The sequence below is a fragment of the Pelobates fuscus genome, chromosome 5 (assembly GCF_036172605.1).
Source record: "Pelobates fuscus isolate aPelFus1 chromosome 5, aPelFus1.pri, whole genome shotgun sequence".
Lineage (NCBI taxonomy): Eukaryota > Metazoa > Chordata > Amphibia > Anura > Pelobatidae > Pelobates > Pelobates fuscus.
Window position 1 is genome coordinate 336,804,642 of NC_086321.1, and position 21,836 is coordinate 336,826,477.

Genomic DNA, 21,836 nt, shown 5'->3' on the forward strand with positions numbered 1-21,836 from the left:
GTAGGGTGGGTCTCTCTGTACTCTCGGGTTTCCCTCCAGTACCTCAATGTGGGTCAGTGTCCCAGTGTGAGTCTAGTATGTTTGGTTACACGGGTGATCGATCTATGTGTGGTGCTCAGATATGAGCGGCCTCGTGTAGGCTTAGGTATTTTGTGCGTCTGTGCGGTCGGGTGTATTACAGGCGAGATAAACATATATATAGTATATACTACCAGGTCTGCAGGCCGGTCGTTTTTAAATTGGCCGGTGACAGCCTGTCTATAGGCTTAACTAGGGCGTGTATTGCTGCCTTAAACAGTTATCTATGGGTTATTCTAAGTGTACTGAACAAAACGTGAAATGAGAACAGGTATAAAAAACATAAGCAAAGGAGAACAATCAAGTGGTAATTATTACGTCCCGGATCCAGTAAGTCCCTCTTCAGGAAGCTACAGTATGGTCTGAGACAAGGTCCATCATGTCAGAGGTACTAGGTTTGGACCTCAGTGTGTCCCTGCTTGTGGGTTCCCTTTCAGGTGGTATTCCGCGTGAGGATGGGGATCAGGAGTGCTTGGGAATCCAAACACCATCTGGGGGTCAACCCAGTTTCTCTGGGTCTGGCCCTTTTTTGGAATCAGGTCGTGGTTCCTGTTCGAGCGGTCAGCGCTTTGTCCCTGGGTACAAAGTCACGGGTGGTCTCGGGATTCCAACCATGAGGGTTTGTCGGGCCCAGCGAGTCCGATGGCAAGCCCAATGCCTGCAGGTGGCTTGATGCCTCCGGCAGGTCTCGTATGGTGATGATGGTGTCTCTGCGTGGTATCTGTAGTGAGCGAGGCTGGCTCCAGCGGTAGCTGATGGTCTTCGTGCGTAGGAGGGAGGTAAGGGGTCGGAGCGACCGTCGCCAAGCAAGGGTTCCCCCAGACAGATCTGCAAAGAAGGTTAAGGACATCCCCTCGAAGTTGTAGGGAGTTTGCCCCCTGACGGCCGCCATTACTGCCGCCCTGTCTCTGAGGTTCTGGAACTGCAATACTAGGTCACCTGGGGCTGCGGTTGGTGCCTTGGTTGGTTTCGGCAGTCGAAATATGCCTTCCAGTGCTATTGTTTTCGCCTGCCTTGGCGTGAGTTTTATGTTCTTCTGCCTCCTCTTGTCTTCTAGGGTGTCAAACCTGCTCTCAAAAGTGGCGCTCTGTTTTGTGAGCTCTTGCACCTTTTGTGTTAGCACACTAATTTGCTGTGTGTGGGCTTTTGTTGTTTGTTCCATCTCACCTAGGCGGCCTGTCAGGCCCCGCAGGTCTTCACGAATCAAGGCTATATCCGCCGAGATTTTAATTTGGAAATCCGCCATGATCTCCCTTATGGCTGTTAGTGTTACTGGGGCAGCATCGGGCGAGCCGTGCAGGGGCGCTGCCCGTGCTGCCGGTTGTCGCATCATTGCCAGCGTGTGTTCTCCATCTTCTTCCTCCGACATCCCGTCGGAGAAGTCGGAGCAACCTCCATGGAGAGACGCCATTGCAGACTCCTGGGCGCCATGTGCCTGCCGCCATAGGTCCCTGATACTTCGCCCCTGCTGGGGTCGGTCAGGCTCCAGCTCTTTTGTTTTCCTGCCCATGAGGTGAGTGTTGGGAGCCTTTTGGGTGCCTCTTGGTCGTGGGTCACCGCTATTTTTAGAGTTTTTTTCCCCGCTGTTTAGCTGGAGCTCGGAGGCCGTGCGACTGTCCGCTTCTGTGACCTTTGATTTTCCGCCTAATAATCCTTATTAAAGATTAGCACCTATTTAAATAACAAACTAGACACACATAGAAAAGCCAGACCTTTGTTTTTCCCATTTAAAGCAGCACAGTATTGTATAATATATATATATATTCTGTATCAGTTGAGGTTTAGCTACAGTGGAGTTCAGTTCCCTAGATTTGTGCTAATCAAAATAAATTTGAAAGCCGCCTCCGATTATTGGCAAGAAAGTATTTGTCTCATTTATAAAAGTCTCACCTTAGGACCAAGGACCAAATATATAAAGCCCATGCCTCTGTGCTTTTGATCCAAATGAAGGCAAAAAAAAAAAATCGTAGCCATTTCCAATTATGCCACAAAAAGGTGGGGGAAATCCTACTTGACATAATGGCAATCAAATTGTTCCTTGGATTACCTACCTGTTCACATACATACCAAATATATGTAATGTAGTTAATAAATATTTTCTGAGTATACAGCAATCTACTATTAAATATTAAGCATTAACCTTTATTATTTTACATAACTTAGCATACATATCAGTTATATCCTTGAATATTCTGTTTATGCAAAAAAGCATCCAAGACTTTTTTTGTTTATTAAATTCTCTATAGAATCTGATAAGACAACCTCTTTAGGTAGAGAATTCCACAGCTTCATTGTTCTTCCTGTAAAAAACCCTTTCCTCTGCTTTATGCAAAACGCCTTTCTTCCAGTCTCAATGGGTGATCTCTTGTCTGTTGTAGATTATATCCCCTTCCAGTTTCCAACCTTTCTTCATAACTAATGTTTTCACCTTACTGGCTTTTGCACTGGCAGACCGGCATTGTATACTGTTGCCTAGTGTGTGATCTATAATTGTTCCCAAGTCATTTTCATTTAATGTTATCCCTAACTCAATCCCATTTTAATGTATAAGTAGCGTGTGGCTCCTTACTCCAAAAAGCATGAATTTACATTTATCTGTATTGCCTGCCCAGTCCCCCAATTTATCCAAATTCCTTTGTAGTGAAGTTATATCATGTTCAGACTCTATTTTCTTACCTAGCTTTGGGTCATCTGCAAACAGACAAATTACTTTTAATGCCCAATTCAAGATTATTTGGAAACAAATTAGAGAGGTGGACTCAGGAGAGAACCCTGAGGCACTCCACTTACTACAATTTGAAAAAGTTTCATTTACAACTTCCCTCTGTACTCTATATTTAAGCTGGTGTTCTAACCAAGCATACGATTTTTTGTCTAAATCAATGAATTTCAGTCTAACTAGTAATCTTTTGTGTGGAACTGTAGCAAATGCCTTGGCAAATTCCAAGTAGATAAAATTCAATGAAGTTAGTTTGGCATGACTTGTCTTTCATAAAACCATGCTTATTCCTGCTGATTATATTTTGTTTAAAATTAATTCTTGTATATTATCCCTTAACAGCCCTTCAAATAATTTCCCAACCACAGATGTTAAGCTCATGTGTCTGTTGTTCCCAGGTTGAGTTTTTGAATAATTTTTAAATCTAGGCACCAAATCTGCTCTTCTCCAATCCTCAGGTTCAGCTGATCCATCCCTGTTTTTGGATCCCATAACAGAAGAACGAGCAGCAAGGACTTTATACCGCATCGAACTCCTTAGAAAAGTCAGGGAGCAAGTACTAAGACATCCACAACTTCATGAGCGTCTCAAGCTATGCCGACCCAGTCTTTACCTTCCTGTGTGGTGGGAATGTGGCAAACACGATCGGGATTTGTTGATCGGCACCGCTAAGCATGGGCTGAGCCGTACAGATTACTATATCATGAACGACCCTCAACTGACCTTTCTAGATGCTTATCGTAACTACTCCCAGCATAAAAGAAATGGAGGGGAGAGCATGTGTTGCCATTACCAAATGAACTCCAAAATGTATGAACCTACTGCTTGCCATTTGGAAAGTGCATGTGACTCTAATAAGCTAGAAACTGAAAACAAGATTAAAATAGAAGTTACAGAGGAACCTATTCCTAGCCGAACCAGCAGTCCACAGGACTTATCTTGTGACAATTTTATCTCTCAAGTCGGAGATATAATTTCCAGTAACCATGATGAGTGTTCTTTGCCCGAGTCTCTCATGTGCATGATGTATGATGAGAAGACATGTAACAGTGGGCTTATTGATGCTAACACTAGTGAACAGAGTCCTCTTACACAGGATACCTTTTTGGGTTTGAATGTAAAGCACGAGCCAGCTGATTATTCATTGGGTAAATCAAAAGAAGGGAACTTGATGCCTGTTAGGGAATCAGCAACTGGAGATTGTTTTCTTGGAAGCCAAGATCAGGATTGTGATGAGCCAATTGGATTGCCAGGTAACCGAATAAATGAACCATTTGATGCCACTGAAGGTCACCTTGATTTACCAACAGAAGAAGATGAGCAACCATCAACAGATGTGATTGGACAGAGAAACGCTGGTGTTTTGAATGATGATCATTTTTGTACATCTCTTGTTCAATCTGCTGAGCAGTCCTTGGCTTTAGATTTGGAATTTCTTGACAAAACCTTTGCAGATCACTCAGCACTCAGTCCTAATATCAGTGAAGTCAAGGATTGCAGTCCTATATGTGACGGACCTGGAAGTCCAAGTTGCAGTGAATTACCAATAGAAGAGAAAGAAGAATGGGGGGCTGAGCTCCAGGAAATTAAAGAGGATCCCATTGTAAAATGGCATAAAGAGTTAAATGACATGAAAGAAAGTCCACTGGAGGGCAGACTTGAAGAAGAGCAAGTACAAGATTTCTGCACGCAGAAGGATTCCTTAATGTCTGTCGAAAGTCAACATGTTCAGCTGCTTAATGACAAAGACCCTTTGGATTTGAAACAGAAAACTGGCCACATGCTTTCAGGTCTCTTGAAGAGCAGCTCTGTAGACTTGAAAGAAAGAGACTCTGAAGATAATCTAGCAATGGAGTCCAAATGTTCTTTTGAGGAGAATGAAAAAGTGAAAGAGGAGGAGTGTGAGATCAAGAAGGAGAGTCTGGAAGAGGAGTGCAGCTGTAAAGGTGAGATATTTAAAAAAAAATATTAAAAAAAAAATGGCATTTAGCAACAACTTCAAAGAAAATGATACAGATATGTGAATATTCAGCAAATCCAAGTAAGCCTGGGTACAAAACAGCTTCAAGTTAGCAGTTTTATTCAAGGAAATTAAAGAAAACTTGCACGTCTCACTATGAGACCTTTTTGAAGGCCTCATAGTGAGAACGATTTTGCATACAATGGTATAGCAAGCGCTCCACTGATGTGGGTTAATTTATAGTGCGACATGCCTTTATAATGGTGCAGGGTGCGTAATAAGAGAATACCTGTATCCTCTTCAGGTCCATGAATAACAAACCCAAAGCACACCAATAAGTATTGCACATAAAAATATTTTATTATATAATGGGGGGGGGAAAAAAACACATCAAAGCTAAAGTGCAAACATGCAAATAAAACATGCAAAGAGTATGTATGTACCATATATATAACCACATAAAGCAAACTGTAAAGTGCTCTTCGTTTAAACGCACTAGTAAGTGCACCATCAAATATACTGACCAAGAGCTTGAGACCACAAAGCCTCGGCGTGAAGCCTTCAAGGGGGATCTCAAATAGTGAGAACGAAACATTATTCTGTCCTTGATCTAATAAAACTGCTAACTTGAAGCCATTTCGTACCCAGACTGACTTGAATTTGCTGAATCTGACTTTGGAGTATTTGCCACCTTTCGTTTGAGTGCATAAACTGTGACATTTGTTTGAGTGTGCTCCCTACCTACTATATTGAACAGATATGTGAATATTACAAAGTCTAAAAGGTTCTTTTACATTGTATTTTCTATAATCTAATGGGGGAAAAAAGCCCATTACTTACTCAGGGGTAGACAAGTATTAGTAAAACTATGCTTCATTTGCCTAATAGCAGTGGTGCACAATAAATGTGCAGTTGCTCTGAGCACTCTCTTCTGCCAGTTAGTGCACCCAGCCCAGGTCTTCAGGTCATATCATACAGCTGTGCCGTGGTGCTTAAAAGCATTTGTGCATGATTTTTATTCCATTACATCAGAAAACAGACTTGTACATCTCTGTGATCCCCTATTTGCTGCTTTGAATGTTGGATATTCTCATTGAAGGTGAGCCAGTAGTTAACGGCTATATCACCCTTCATGTCTGATACAACCTCATTCACAGCCAAAGTAGGTCTTTCAGAATGTTGCAGCTAAGTAGCTGGTATGTCTTTTTCATGTCTTGCATCTTCTATTCTATAGAGTTTCTTGACAAATACTCAGAAGAGGATGTTAAACACTGCACAATAGCTGGTCCCAGGGACGTGGTGCAGGATTTCCAGGACGGTCGAGCTCCTACCATCGCACAGCTACTACAGGAGAAAACTCTCTATTCCTTCTCTGAATGGCCCAAGGTCTGTAAACTGGCCTTGTTCTAATTGCCCCTTTAGCAACTACAAAAAATTAGTAAAATTTTAATATTTACAAATCAGAACCACTATCCTCACCTACTGTTTGCATCTCTACACCTATGTCCCTATGTAGTGTGTGAGGCTCATTATTTTTCTTCTGCAATACAATTTGTTTTAGTGAGTGTGACACATGTTTTTGTTTTGTGACAGTCACTCAGAGCCTCACACACACTCTGTTAATTTATGCATCCTGTGAGTGGATGTGGATTGTGAGGTCAGCACACAATGTCTACATTACAGAATCCTGCCATTGTTGGATCCTGTGAGTGCATGTGGGTGTGGATTGTGAGGTCAGCACATGTCTGCATTACAGAATTCTGTCATTGGGCTCCCATGAGAGGGTGTGGATTGTGAGGTCTGCCATAAAGAATCTTGCTCCTTTGAGTTGACAGATATTTTGAGGGTTAACAGAGTTTCACAAGTTGTTTCAGCAGTGTATTCTCTGATTGATAGCTGGGACAAAATAAACATTCCTGTTATTAAATGCATTTTTACATAACATTGTGGAATAGCAGATTTCATAGCACTCTAGCTGATAAACCATAACATTTAAAATTGTTGTGTACGTTTTAACTTTTCTTGCGCAGCAACATACGTAGAGTAAAATATAAGAAATTGAAAAGGTATCAGAACATGTACCTCTCTTTGTTATGGTTGTTTCACATCACAGACTGTCAGAAGTTATAATCAGAGGAATCAGTATTTCATTTGTTTAGACAAGCAAAGCTCTATAAATTACCTTACTTAGTGCCTTACTAACCACCACAAATGTGCTGATGAACCCAGATTCCTGATAGGTGCCGATTTAGAGAGGCAATAATAAATAATATAACAAAAGCCATATATTTCTGAACTATAAGATTCATGGCAGAAACTGTTGAGACAAATTAGACAAGAAGTTCTAATAACATTCAGTACAATATCCCAGCAGGAAATATTCTTTAAGGTGAAATAATAAACCTAGCATAAGGCAACTGATCAAGTATTTATTCAGCATAAAGTTGTTACAACAGAAAAAGCATACTTAAAGGGATACTGTAGTTCCAGGAATACAAAGCTGTATTCCTGGCACTACCGATCCCTCTGCCTGCCTCGCGCCTCCTTCTACCAGGTAAGTACAGGGTTAAAAACCCTTTATTTACTTACCTGATCCGAAGCTCCGCCCCCTCCTCTGTCCCGCAAGAAGTGGGGTCTAATGCGCATGCACAGCAAAAAATCTGAATCTGGAGGTCCTCATGCAAAGCGTGATTACGTCCAGCATCAGATAACGGACCAAAAGTCCGTTTCGATTCCGGAAGCCCTCTAGTGGCTCTCTGGTAGACAGCCACTGAGGGTAGACTTAGAGCTGCAATGTAAACATTGCTGTTCTCTGGAAATGCAATGTTTAACATTGCAGCACTAGGTGCAAAAGGGACGCAGCATCCAGACTACTTCAATGAGCTGATGTCCTTCGGTGCTGGGTTGTGTCCGCCTCCTCCAACGTCATCTGACGAGGGGACCTAATGCGCAAGCTCGGCAAGCGCCGCAAGTGCATTAGGCCCTCCCATAAGAAAGTACTGCCTCAATTCTTTCCTATGGGGATTTCACTGATGCTGAATGTCCTCATGTAAAGTATGAGGCCGTCCAGCATAACCTAAGGGACTCAGTCCTCTAGAATCCAGAAAGTGCCTCTAGTGGCTGTCTGATAGATGGCCACTGGAGACAGTTTTAGTGCAGCAAAATAATCATTACACTTTTAATTACTTGCATTGCAGGACTAAGGGGGACAGGGACAGTGCACCCAGACCATTTCAAGACAAAACGATCTGGATGTTTATAGTGTCTCTTTAAATATGTGATGTTTAAAACACAAATGTCCAACTATGCATGATATATAATAAAATGATTCACTGTTGCGCACTGAACCAATGGCAGCAATCTTTCTCTAACATCACAAATGGGTAAAATAAATGAATCCTTATTTTCCTGCCAAACTTTTATTTCCATATACTAGACTAAGTCATAAGATTAGGCACTTATATTAGGTCCAAGTGTTACAAAATTAAAAGTAGGCATTTATATTCGCTCCAATTACTACTGCAGTTAGGAGAATCTCTTTAGTCCAATTAGTCCAATTTTGATTCTAACTCTATCTACCTGAAGGGTCAGATCAAATCACCCCACTTCCATAGGAAAAATATCATCACACTTATACTACCTGTGGAAGGCACTGTTGTTCAAAGGTTTATTTCCATTTGATCTGGATCATGTCATTAAGTGACTTACCTGCCTGAGATATCAATTATATGGTTTTAATGGCCGCTATCAGGAGAAGCATTCCTTTGCTTGAAGCCTGTAGACATCCTATCATTGAGTAATCATTTTCATTACTTTAACCCAATGTAACTATAGACGGCCCAGACCCTCCCAGTCTCCTTTACATACCATTGAGAAAATCTGTTGTAAGAGTAGCTGCTAGCTGAACCCTTTTATCCCGCGAACGCACATGCTGAAGATATATAGAGCAGTGGGTGAATAATTTTTTTTTGTAGTGTAGTGTGCACAATATGTATCATTTGAAATATTAAAGCAAAATGAACTGTCTCACACACTATTAATATCTATGCAATGTTTTAATTCTTAGAAAAACATTGTTATATCTTTAATGCGCGATGATATGTTTCTTTCACTCCATTTCAATATAGAAGGAAAAAAAAAAAATATATATATATATATATATATATATATATATATTTAAATATTCTTTATATAAATGGAGTTCTGGTAAATCAATATATCTTAAAATCTGGTTCAATTGTCAATCCTCCCATCATAGACTGATGAGATCTCACAAATGTGTGGCTTGGAAATCAATGTTTAATTTTTTTTTTTTTTTTTTTAAAGTCTTTGTCTTAAGATTCAGGAACTTTGTTTCACCTCTCCTTTTACAGAATAAGTGAGCAACATGACTTCCATGTTACATTATAACTCATGGGTTTTAGTTAATGATTCATAGTTCTTGCTTGATATGGTCAATATGCCTGGGACAATAGAAATCAAAAAAGTTAAAAACTAAATTTGAAATGTTATGCAGGCAGGCTGCTATGGAGTAATTAATGCTAAGGAATAATTGGAGACGGTTAGGCTATTTGTGTCAAGAATGTTCGTACTTCTGTAACATAGGTATATAGTAGAGAAAGAAAAGAAAGTAGGACTAATGGGTGGCAGATATAGAACAATCTGCATCCCAGAAAGACCTTATATCCTTATATGTAGAGGGCTGCTCTGCAATTAAACTGTAGGAATAAAGTGCAGATAGCCGAAAACAAAAAACTCTTTAATAGTCCCTCTTAGGGGAGAAAAAAAACAAAATCAAACGTACAAGCAAGTATTAAAAATTAGGACCCAATGGTATAAAGTATTGACTAATCCAGGAGATGTACTTAAACAGAGTAACTATAAATATATATGTGGCAAGAAATTGCCAATAGTAGTAACAAGTTACTTGTACAGGGAGAAAAAAGATACAATACATGTAGCAAACTCCAAACCTTAGGTTGCAAGGAAAATAGTTCCTATGAATGCCAGTGATTGCACCCAGTACATAAAAAATGTGTTAGATGTGCAGCATAACAGGAAAAGAGATTTATATTCCAAATAAAACTGCTGTACTTGTATGGAGCAAGATGCCTAAACAGCTATAGGAGATTTGGGGAGAGGAGTCCCTAGCATCTTACTGATAATAAAGCTAGTATATAGTTCCACACGAAGTGGTAAAGTATTAGACAGTCAAACAGCCCAGAAGGATCCTAAGTAAAATTAAAAATCATCCGCTTTGAATAGATTACTCAACGCGCGTTTCGGCGAAACAAGTCGCCTTTGTCAAGAGCCCACAAAGTAAGTTACCTAATGCCTAGCTTTATAAATAGTGTCCCAATAAGACTGTCAGGACGGTGAGGCATGGCAATCACAGATGCATATGGCTTGAGTGACCACATAGAAAGAGAGGAGGGGTTACAGCAGTACCCAAAAAACACAAAACCAAAACCAAATAACTTTGTGTTTCTGACCTTGCACCCTGTTGCTCAAGGCAGGGTTGAGTCAAAATGCACACCAGACCTTGTTTGGAAGATACTATGCATAAAGTTAAAAAAAATAAGTGCAACTAGATGCTAAATATGAACAAGCAATGCTACATACAATGTCCTAAAAAACATTTCTGGCAGTGACAAAGTGGAAACCCGACACGTCTCTTTGGTCCTTCAATAAACTGCATATAGCACTGGATGTGTACATTTAGCATCAAGTTGCGCTTTTTTAATTTATGCATATAGCTGGAATGAAGTTGTAAGTATCTTCCCAACAAGGTCTGGTGTGGACCAGTGTCCACTAATCAAGCACTTCAAAGTGCCCAAATTATTTCAGGTATCTAACAAGTACATAAAGGCTATGTACTGTTCCTTGTGGCTCTCTGGGTATATGGACAATACTTTAGACGAAGTCCCTTCATGGCTCTTGGCCTAGGTGACCGACCTTTTGCCAGGTTGGGGAGGGATGGTAGGAGTAATAAGTTGTCAATGTTCCATCTTGGCACAAAATATTTTTTTAATTAATCTTATGCCCTGTCAGACATTTGTCAGTGCATCGCTTTACCTCCCACTTTTTGTCATTCAATAGGATCGAGTGATCATAAACCGGATAGATAACATCTGTCACGCAGTGTTGAAAGGAAAGTGGCCGTCATCCAGCCAGCAGTTTGAAGCACAGTGCATGGTGCCATCATCTGTGTTGAACAGTAACTTGTGTACAAGGAACAGCTACACTGCTTCAGAAGCACAAAACGCAACCTTCAGCAACGGTGCCCCTGCTTCACATGCTCAAAAGGTGGGTACAGTTTCATGTTGCTTATAGAAGAGAATTATGTGCAGTTACCCTTATTTCACATGTTGGTAAAATAGGAGGTAGTCTGCTTTCTTTAGGCTGGGTGTGCAAAGAAGTAAATAAGGGAGGAACAAAAATCTGTTTGTTTTTGTTAGTTATTATAGTGTGACAAAATATGGTCAATTAGTAGGGTGTTTGTTTTGTTTAGTTTTTCTCCTTTTTTGCATTTAAATTGTTAAATTATGGAATATAATAAAGGTTAATGCATGATATTAGTTGAAGTATAGTCAGAAAAGATTTTTTAACTACATTACATATAATCAGTATGGATCCCCACAACTATCCCCATTTATTTTATTTTATTGTTTTTTTGCATAATTGGAAATGGCTATAACTGGGATTTTTGCCTTCTTTAGGTTCAACAGCATAAAATAATAGGTTTCAAGATTGAACTTGATGGATTTCACTTTTTCTTTTCAACCTAGACTACTATGTAGCATTCTAGTTTTCTAGTTTCCCATCTTTTTTTTTTTTTTCTTTTAAATGTCATTTTACAATATGATATGTTTACTTGGACAATTTAAAGGGACACTATTGTCACCCAGACCCCTTCAGCTCAATTAAGTGGTCTGGGTGCCAGGTCCCTCTAGGGTTAACCCTGCCTGCTGTAAATATAGCAGTTTCAGAGAAACCGCTATGTTTACATTTGGAGTTAAGCCAGCCTCTAGTGGCTGTCTTCCGGACTGCCACTATAGGCGCATCTGCGACGCTGGAGGCATATTATGCCTCCATCACGCAGAGCGTCCATAGGAAAGCATTGAAAAATGCTTTCCTATGGACACTTTAAATGCGCGTGCGGCACTGCCCCGCTGACGTCGGCGGGAGAGGTAAGGGAGCCCGGCAGTGGAAGGAGGTAAGTAACTGAAGGGGTTTTACCCCATCAGCACCACGGGAGGGGGACCCTGAGGGTGGGGTCACCCTCAGGGTACTATAGTGTTCCTGACACTATACCGATCCTTTAATGAACATGAATTAGGGAGAATTTTTTCTTTCTTTTTACTATATGAGGTAAATGTTTGTTTTTAATATTTTTTTCAGGATAAACTCTCATATATCATCTTATAGCAATCATGCAGGGGTCTTCTATTTTTCAATTTTAAGGTTAGGAGACTCTTTGACTTAAGTGTTAAAATTTTACCTGCTCTTACAATTATGCCTAGTCTTATAATTTATTTTCACAGGATGCTTTAGCAGCTACCTCCTTTTCCAGTGATGAAAGGAAACTTCGAAGACCATATGAATTTGAGGGCAGTAGGGCGGATAATAAACATAGGGGCCTGGAGCATCTCAATGTGTCTCATGGGCATAACTCTACAACACTAAATGGCTGGCGGGAGACTGCAATGGAGCTTTGTAGAGAACAGGCTGCAAGTGGTAGCTCTTCTTACTCCATGAACACCAGCACACCCAAAATGTCTAGTATGACTGGGTTACAGAGTTCCTTGGGAATGGACTTGTCTGGAATCCTACAAGCTGGGCTGATCCACCCCGTGACAGGGCAGATTGTCAATGGGAACTTACGTCGAGAAGAATCCACCCTTCGAAGGAGGAGAGGTAGAAGAAAAAATGTTGAAGGAATGGATCTTGTTTTCTTGAAGGATCGGGGGATGCACGCTGGAATACTGGTGAGACTAGATTGTTCCTTGACAATTTTTGGTCACCGAACACAGTGTATTGGTGTGAGTATTCGTGGCATGCCCTAGGTCAGGGCTAGACACCCTTTGGCACTCCAGGTGTTGTGGATTACATCTCCCCTGATACTTTGCCAGCATTATTGCTGCACAAGCATTCTGGGAGATGTAGTCCACACAATTTCATGGGCAGGAGGTTGCCTATGCCTGGCTTAGGTGATGGTAAAACATAATGCTGTAATCAGAACATGTTTAAGGGTTTTAAGATAATTGAAGATTAAAAAATTGCCTGGAATATTTCCTTTGAGTGGAACATCCAGCCCTTGTACAGCTGCAGGAATTGGCAACATGCATCTGAATCTGTGTGTGTTTAATACCTGAACGTATAGTGTATAATGATCTGTAGACTTGTGTGGACCTGTGATTTTACAAAGACATTTTGTCATATTTATGGATTCACTTTGAACAGTTAAATGAAAGCAGTGTGGGAAAGCAAGTTACACAGAAGGGCATGGGAGAGAAAAGGAAGTAACATTAACACTCATTAAGGATGTTTGGAGTTAAAGGCTCGAAGCTAGTCCATTTTCTTAGATGATGAGAAATTACATTTCTTAAAATCAAGAGATCCTTTAGGTGGGAAACATAATATCTATATTTACACCCATTATTTGCCTGATTATTGACAGAGTAGTTTGAGGTAATCAAGGTGTCTATTTAAAACTGAAATACTGGTTAATTTAGGGCCATACATGGCAAAAGGGATTCATTTTGCAGTAAGAGCAACAATAGCGACACATTGGGGGGAAATCAGAGGAGCCTGAACTAATACAACGGCACGTTGTGCTGGAGAGAATCTTCCACATATACAGACTTTAATAGTACAAGCGGGGTGCAGATCTATTTGTAAACATGCCTTAAAAAAAAAGGTCCATATTTAGTCATTAACTTATTTCCTCCACTTCACTATAGAAAGCTTGTATTCCATTTAATTAAAGGGTCATTATAGGGACTCCTAAATGGGCAGAACTGAGCAGTGAGACTGCAGGGGCATGAGCTATACACCCAAACTGATCATTAAGCTAAAGTTGTTTTGATTTCTCTAGTATCCCTTTGGGCTGCCATTTCTGTCACATCTGTACCTTCTCCATAATAAGTCAAAGTAATCACTACTTCATGGACTTACAGGACTTGAAACTATTGTTTGCTAAAATCATCGATCTTCTCGGCACAGCCTAGCATTATAGACCTCCAATAAGATAATGTTAAGACCCTTAAGTGGCAGTCACTACCTGCTGACACAGGTTATGTTATACTAGGAAAGTTTACTGGCTAAGAGTTATACTGCAAATACCATAACTCAGATGGAATAGTATGCTCTTTGTTATCAACACATTATTCAAATATTGTGGAATGAGTCCTTGTTAAGTGACCATGACTCATTTGGTATGGTCCTATGGAGTGTTTTGAAGAACAAGGAGTAAGTTCAATATTGTATTGTAGCTCCTATGCTGATTTTGAGATGGGCACATTTTAGTGTCTGTGTTGCCTTCATTTTTGGCTAGCTTAAGTATGTTAGCTATTTTGTTTTATAGCTAAGAAAAAATGTGAATTATTTTATGTGAATCAGCTGAGGGTTTTTTTCGGTTTTGTGTTTGGTTTTGTGTTTGTTTTTTTTATAGCTTGTCCTAATTTTTATTGTGCCAGTAAAAGTTACTATTCTGTCTATCATGCAGGGATTGCGAGAGGAATCTGGCCAACCAGGCTCCGCGCAAACCGAAGGCTCTGTTCCAGCATCCCCTCAATTACCATCCACAGGCACTAAACTACAATCAGAGAAGGTGATCCCCAACAAAAGTCTACTAGAGTGGTTGCGACAACAGTCTGACTGTACCATAGACATACCAACTTATGGAGGTGTAAGTGCCTGTCCTTAAGAGATGGATTTTGATTCATAATCATTCATTGGTTACATTTGTGGTATAATTATTGTGGAGTATATTTCAGGTTAAAACAAAGCTGTAGGTACTCGATATACTGTCAGTCAGCTAAGCATAATGTATCTACCATATCTCATGACGTATTCTAGCTCGCCATGTTTATTATATATAAAAAAAAAAAATGTGCAGTTTACATATGCCATAATATTGTCTTTAACCCCTTAAGGACACATGACATGTGTGACATGTCATGATTCCCTTTTATTCCAGAAGTTTGGTCCTTAAGGGGTTAATGGTGGCACTTAAAACAGGTTTGTCAATCACTTGCACAGAAAAATAAAGAATTATTAAAAAAAAAAAAAAACAAAGCTGTAGGAAGCCAAGGAAGGATAGTGGTTCCCAACCTTTCTTTGATCAACCGCAAAAACAGATGAGAGGCTGAACTTGATGGACGTATGTTCTGCTTATGTAACTATTAAGGCATATCAAATTGAGAGCGCATTTTCCAAAGCACAACTATTATTTTTTTTTTTTTTTTTTATAATCATTCTGTTTTGCCTTTATCATCCGCTTATTCATTTCACATTTACTGTACTTCTAGCCAAACTGACTTATTAGTTTTACTTGCCAGTTAGGAATGCAGCTTTGAAGTTAATATGTTCGTGACACACCGAGTTGACTTTAGGGACAGGAACAAAAATTAGAGTTGGAACCAAACCCTAGCCCAAAGAGTACTGTGGCCCATAACAACAAAGCAAAATTTATACCAGGTGGGGGCACCTAATACATTAATTTGGGTGACATAGTGTCCCTTCTTTGTCCTGCCTGTGGGGTATATTAAACTAAACTGGGGGTACCTAGTGTCCCCTCCCTCATCAGCCCATCACCTGTGGCCAAAGAAATGATCGGGAGGGACATAGTGTCTCCCCATGCCTCGTGAGTTTTATACTAAACGGAAGGGACCTAGTGTCCCTCATGTGTCGTAACAGGTGGGGGCTATTAAATAAACCCTTACCTGTTGCCGCCCTCCATTGGAGTCCATTTGGGGCCCTAAATAATCAATAGGGGTAGACCCTAGTATCCCCCCCAACCCTCACTCATTGGCCAAGCCCCCTCACTATTATTATGTGGGCCTTAATGGTGGCAATAAATACCTGTAAAAAAAAAAAATATATATATATATATATATATATATATACTTTGCATTAGATTTCTTCTTCTTTTTTTTTTTTTCTTGCATTTTGTTTTATTTATTTATTTATTTATTTTTAGCCTCCGAAAAAGTCAAATGAAATTCCATATTGTCATGCTGAACTAAAAAAAGGGGGGAAAAAAAAAATCCCCCAAAAATAACCGAAAACGTGTTCACCTGAAAGCAAATGCCCAAGTCTATTAGTTAACAATTTGTCATCAGTGTGGTTTTAGCAAAATTAGGGAAGTGTACTGCAGCAGAGATTATGGCAGGCTTGAGTTTATTTAGTAGACTGAACTTGTAAGTTCAGCTAAATGAGAGCGTTGTCACAATGAACAGATGGTTGCAAAGTGTGGAATACACGGACAGAAAGGCAGAGCCGTTAAGTAAGGTTCTAAGAAAGGTGAAAATGCATTTTTCAGTGCATAGCACTTTAATACTCTTGTCTTGTAGAGTTTTTCAGAGAAGCCAAAACAGAGGCGTCAGCGTTGCAAGGACCCTCACAAACTGGATGTTAACATGCTGACTGGAGAAGAGAGGGTGCCTGTTGTAAATAAGGACACCGGACACAAGGTAAGATTGGTGCAGGCCAATTATGAATTTAAAATAACTGTAATACATTGTATGGCACTGGTGGCTAAATAGGTATGTTTCTTTAAATTCAAATTCTCCTATTGGGGTCCACTGACACCTTAAGCATTATAAATTCAGAAATATAGCGATTTATGTTGCAATATAGACTTGCCCAGCACTTGTAAAACACTTAACGTTCTTCATTTAGGCATTTGAAACAAACATCATTAGAGATGTTCTTTCCGTTCAATGCAGTGATAGATAGCCTTGACACTGCAGATGTTGCTGAACTACATTTCCCAAGATACTCAGCCTGCTTTTAACCCCTTAAGGACTGGACTTTTTTTGCGATGTTGTACATTTGCGACCAGGCATCTTTTTGACACTTTTGTGGTGTTTGTGTTTAGCTGTAATTTTCCGCTCTCTCATTTACTGTTCCCATACAAATTATATATTGTTTTTTTCAGGACAAAAGGGGCTTTCTTTACATACCATTATTTATATAATCTCATCTAATTTAATTTAAAAAAAATGAAAAAATATGATGAAAAATTGAAAAAAATACACGTTTTTTGAATTTTATGTGAAAAATCTTTTACTCATCTACAAAAGCGAATGAAAAAAACTGCTAAATAGATTCAAAATGTTGTCCTGAGTTCAAAAATACCCAGTGTTTACATGCTTTTTGCTTTTTTTTTGCATGTTATAGGGCTATAAGTACAAGTAGGATATTGCGGTTTTTCAAAACATACATTTTTAAAATGTATCAATAGTGACATTGTAACACTGTTATCTGTCATAAATTGCTAAATAACACCCCACATGTACATATTTTTTTAAAAGTAGACAACCCAGGGTATTCAATATGGGGTATGTCCAGACTTTTTTAGTAGCCACTTAGTCGCAAACACTGGCCAAAGTTAGCGTTCATATTTGTTTGTGTGTGAAAAAAGTAAAAAACTAAATTGAACGCTAATTTTGGCCAGTGTTTGTGACTAAGTGGTTACTAAAAACGACTGGACTTACCCCATTTGCAATACCTTGGGTTGTCTTCTTTTGCAAATGGTATGCCATCATGGGGGTAATTCTCATTCCTGGGCTACCATATGCTCTCAAAGGCAACGTAACCAACCTGGCCATTTTCAATGTAAAAATATTTGACCTATATATTTGACCCTGTAACTTTCAAAAACGCTATAAAACCTGTACATGGGGGGTCCTGTTCTACTCAGGAGACTTTGCTGAACACAAATATTAGTGTTTCAAAACTGGAAAATGTATCACAACAATTATATCATCAGTAAAAGTGCTGTTTGTGTGTGAAAAATGCAAAAAAAGTCACTTTCACTGACAATATCATCGCTGTGATATGTTTTACTGTTTTGAATCACTAATATTTGTGTTCAGCGAAGTCTCCCGAGTAAAACAGTACCCCCCATGTACATGTTTTAGGGTGTCGTAGAACGTTACAGGGTAAAATACAGTGATATCAAATTAAATTCTCTGGTCTTTCGGCCTGGGTTGGCAGGCAGGTCCCTTAAATTGCAATCAATAAAATAACTTAATTATGTAAAAATATTACCTAAATACGCACGTAGAATTTAAATATATATGCATATTTATATATTTGAAGTCTACGTGTATATTTATATAATTATTTATGTAATTTTGTATATCGACATATGAATAGTTCGCATTCTTTTTATTTATTTAAATATACATAGATATATATACAATTTCATTCTAAGTGTATTTTGATATAAATATATATATATTAATATCAAAATACAGTTAGAATAAAATTTCGTATAGATATATAATTTTTTTTCAATTTTTTATTATTATTTTTAATTTTTTTAATTTAATTTAAATTATTTATTATTCGTATTTTATAATAATATATATATACAATATATATAGTTATTATATATATTATATATATACGTGTGCAAATTAATTATAAGTGTATTTTTATATTAATATATGTACATATTAATATAAAAATACACTTAGCATGACATTATATATATGATATATAGACATATATTATATAGGTATAATATATGTCTATATATCATATATATACACATATATAATAATATATTTTTTTTTATTAACTATAACTTTAATTTTTTTTTTTGATTTTACAGTTGCAGGGAGACTGCCTGTCAGCACAGACAGTCCCCCTGCAGGCAGAGTCTAGGACACCTATTGTGACCATGTGGTCGCCCTGTTGGGCGATCACATGGCCCCAGGGGTCCTAAACCGCCATGGGGAGACTGTCTGGGCTGCAGGCAGTCTCCCCACAACGGGAGCACCGCCGATCGCCGCCGGGGGAACGACGGCGATCGGGTAAGTACATTTTAAATTTAGGACGGTTCAGGACCGTCGTCGGTCGGCAATGCAAAAATGCCGATGACGGTCCTGAACCGTCCTGCGTCGTTAAGGGGTTAAGGCACTCTCTTTGTTTTGTTTTTTTTGTTTTATGTAAAAAACAAATGTATTGCTTCAAGTGACTTCAGATGTCCTGTAGGGTAACATTTCTTGGGGGTTCTGTGACTGTTAGAAAGCTTTGTGGACTTCAAGGTGTAGGTGGGGTGAATTTGTTTTTTTTTTTTGTCTGTATTTCTACATTAATGTTTCATTGTAGTTGGGAGGCGCACTGGCGCCAGCACTGCAGGACTTGCCAGTGTGGCTGGATGCAAACAAGAAGTATGTGGTTCCACCAGACTGGGCTGATATTGTTAGGCTTTCAGTAAGTCTCCCGGAGCATACCTAATCTTTTTGTAATGGCTCTATATTTGTTATTTCTGATTTTATATTGGGGTGTGAGATGAAACAAAGCTAGAATAAAATCATGTTAAATAATGTAATGTTTAGTTCATATATTGCATTTCCCACACCTGTTAAGGAATGTTCACATTTCTTATGGAATATCAAGCACACTTCCCTCTCCCGCCCTTTACCCCCCGTCCCCCCCTCCGCCCTCCCTTCCCCCTACTCCACTCTAACCTCCCTCCCTCTCATCCCTATGCCCTCCCCCAGACACTTTCCTCGGTTGCAGTGCCACAACCAAGTTTGTGTGGCAAAGTGGAGGAGACATGCCACCATTTTTCTACTTTATGGCATATGTACAATATGGTGTGGAAAAGAAATAGAGCATAGTAAAACTCCTGTTCAAATTAAGTTAAAAGCCCATAAAGGTGTTTTTTTTTTTTTTGTTTATTATAAGTCTGACTTGAGTAAAAAAAAAAAAAAAATGGCAATTTAGCTATAGTATATGATGATACATTGCAGAATATCAGTGATTTTGGCAGGTTCTACTCTATAATAAACAAATTAATGATTGTACTTTTGAGATTAACCCACTTACTTGGGCTTACTTAGGATGTCCTCCTATTAACTTTGGTTAAAATAATGGGGTTTTAATCACAGTATCTGAGCATTCATTTGATGTGGGTGCCTGGTGTGCTGTGCTCAAGTTACAGTTAGGCAGTACATGAATACCCATAGTGTATGTCAGAGTATATGGGGACTTATTCAGCATGCTCGCTCTCGGTTGGTAAATTTCATATCCATACTTGTACAGCCAGTATGGAGCGTCACTTCCCCATATGCTATATTTATATGGGAGGTAGGCTTAGCGTGAGGAAATTTAGCAAATTGTTGCACTATAAGCTTGCTCAAAGTATTTTAACCTAGGAACAGGAACATAAATAGTTCTGGATCCTGGAGCATCCTTTTTGTTTCCAAGAATGTGTGAGGTAACTTTCTATTGAATACTGAGATTATTGTCATGAATGAATATGTTGCCATGACATTTACTTGTATGTGACATACAAATATGTTTCACTCTTTCTCTCTCGTCTGTTCACTGTAAACTATTGTGCGTAACTCAAAAATCCCAGTTAGTCAACTTGTTTAAAAAAAAATTAAAACATTTTTTTCATTTCCTTGTATCTAGAAATTATACTGTAACCTTTCATTGAATGTTTCCTATTGGCAACTTGGGGACAGTTACATTTGTTTTTCTTTTTTAGGGTTTTCTTCCCGAAAGCAAGTTTGGGAGGGTTTTATCAGAGCCTATTCTACGTGATACTGGACCTAGAAGGAGAGGAAGGCGTCCTCGAAGTGAACTGATAAAGACACCTGGAGCTGTAGGGTCTGACACTCCCTCTGGCATGAGTCCACTATTCATGAATGGCTTAATAGCTGGAATGGATATAGTTGGGCTTCAAAACATGAGAAATATGCAGGGAATCCCATTAACTGGTCTGGTCGGGTTTCCAGCAGGATTCACAACTGTGTCTGCTAATGAGGATGTGAAAAATACATTGAGCATGTTACCCATGATGCTCCCTGGCATGGCAACCATGCCCCAGATGTTTGGTGTTGGGGGGATCATCAACTCTCCAGTTTCATCGTCTGTGCCAACGTCACTAGGAAGCACAATAAAAAGTGGATCTTCCCACACAGAGAAAGCCACTGAGGACAAAGACATCTGCCAAGAAACTCAACGAGACACTGCACCATCAGAGAAAGTTACGGGTGCCTCCTTTCAGGATCAATCAGAACCTGCAGTGACTACCAGCAGCTCTGTAGCATTCAACCCATTCCTTATCCCAGGCATGTCTCCAAGTCTGCTGTACCCTTCTATGTTTCTGTCTCCTGGCATTGGCATGGCAATACCAGGGGTCCAGCCCAATCGCCTGTCAGAGGCAGGTGGCCTTGATCCCCAGCGGAGGAAGAGAAAGAAGGCAAAAGGGGACTCCCAGGCCTCTGAGACAGAGACTGTGCCCTTTACAGAAGGCACAGACCAGGAACAAGTGTCACCTAGTGGCCAGAACTGTACAGGTAAAACTGAAACACAGGCATCAGAAAAAGAGGAGGATGATTCTGCTTTAAGAAAGACTCCGGACCATACCAATTAGAACTTGTCCTCCAAAAAGTTCTCTCTCCCATGGATGTTTCTAGCTCTGCCAGATCCCTGGGTTGTCAGTCAGTAAAATCAAAACTGTTCTGTTTTACCACTGGTGTGTCTGGAAAAGCTTGACAAAACTATGATATGTAGCTAGAATGGGAAAGCTGAAATACATCTGAGTTATTTTCTTTTTCTTTATTATTGGATTGTTTTCTGTCATTCCAATAGGTATAAAAGCAAAACAAGTCTTCTTTTTGTGACACTCACTTTCTCTTCCTTCAACCCTTCCCTAGCCTAATCCCTACCCAAGGAAAAAATAATCTAAAAGCTCTATTCTGAGCACAGCACAAGGTCTTAAAGCAGCAATCCCTTGATCCAAAGACGGGCTTTTAGCTAAAGCAATAGGACTGGTTCTGTCCATAAACCACGTGAAGCAGGAAGTTTTGATCTTTCCATGTGCAA

The 21,836-nt window shown here is 39.4% G+C and overlaps 1 protein-coding gene across 1 annotated transcript in view; it reads left to right on the forward strand.

The window, feature by feature from the left end:
- CHD6 (chromodomain helicase DNA binding protein 6) overlaps positions 1-21,624 on the forward strand; it is a 133,277-nt gene extending 111,653 nt beyond the window's left edge. Inside the window, exons 32-38 of the mRNA XM_063455749.1 lie at positions 3,256-4,743; positions 5,992-6,143; positions 10,857-11,063; positions 12,302-12,745; positions 14,485-14,667; positions 16,334-16,453; positions 20,494-21,624. Of these exons, the coding sequence (XP_063311819.1) occupies positions 3,256-4,743; positions 5,992-6,143; positions 10,857-11,063; positions 12,302-12,745; positions 14,485-14,667; positions 16,334-16,453; positions 20,494-21,384 (3,485 nt within the window). The 3' untranslated portion in view covers positions 21,385-21,624. The remainder of the gene's footprint in view (positions 1-3,255; positions 4,744-5,991; positions 6,144-10,856; positions 11,064-12,301; positions 12,746-14,484; positions 14,668-16,333; positions 16,454-20,493) is intronic.
- Positions 21,625-21,836: the final 212 nt, after the last annotated feature.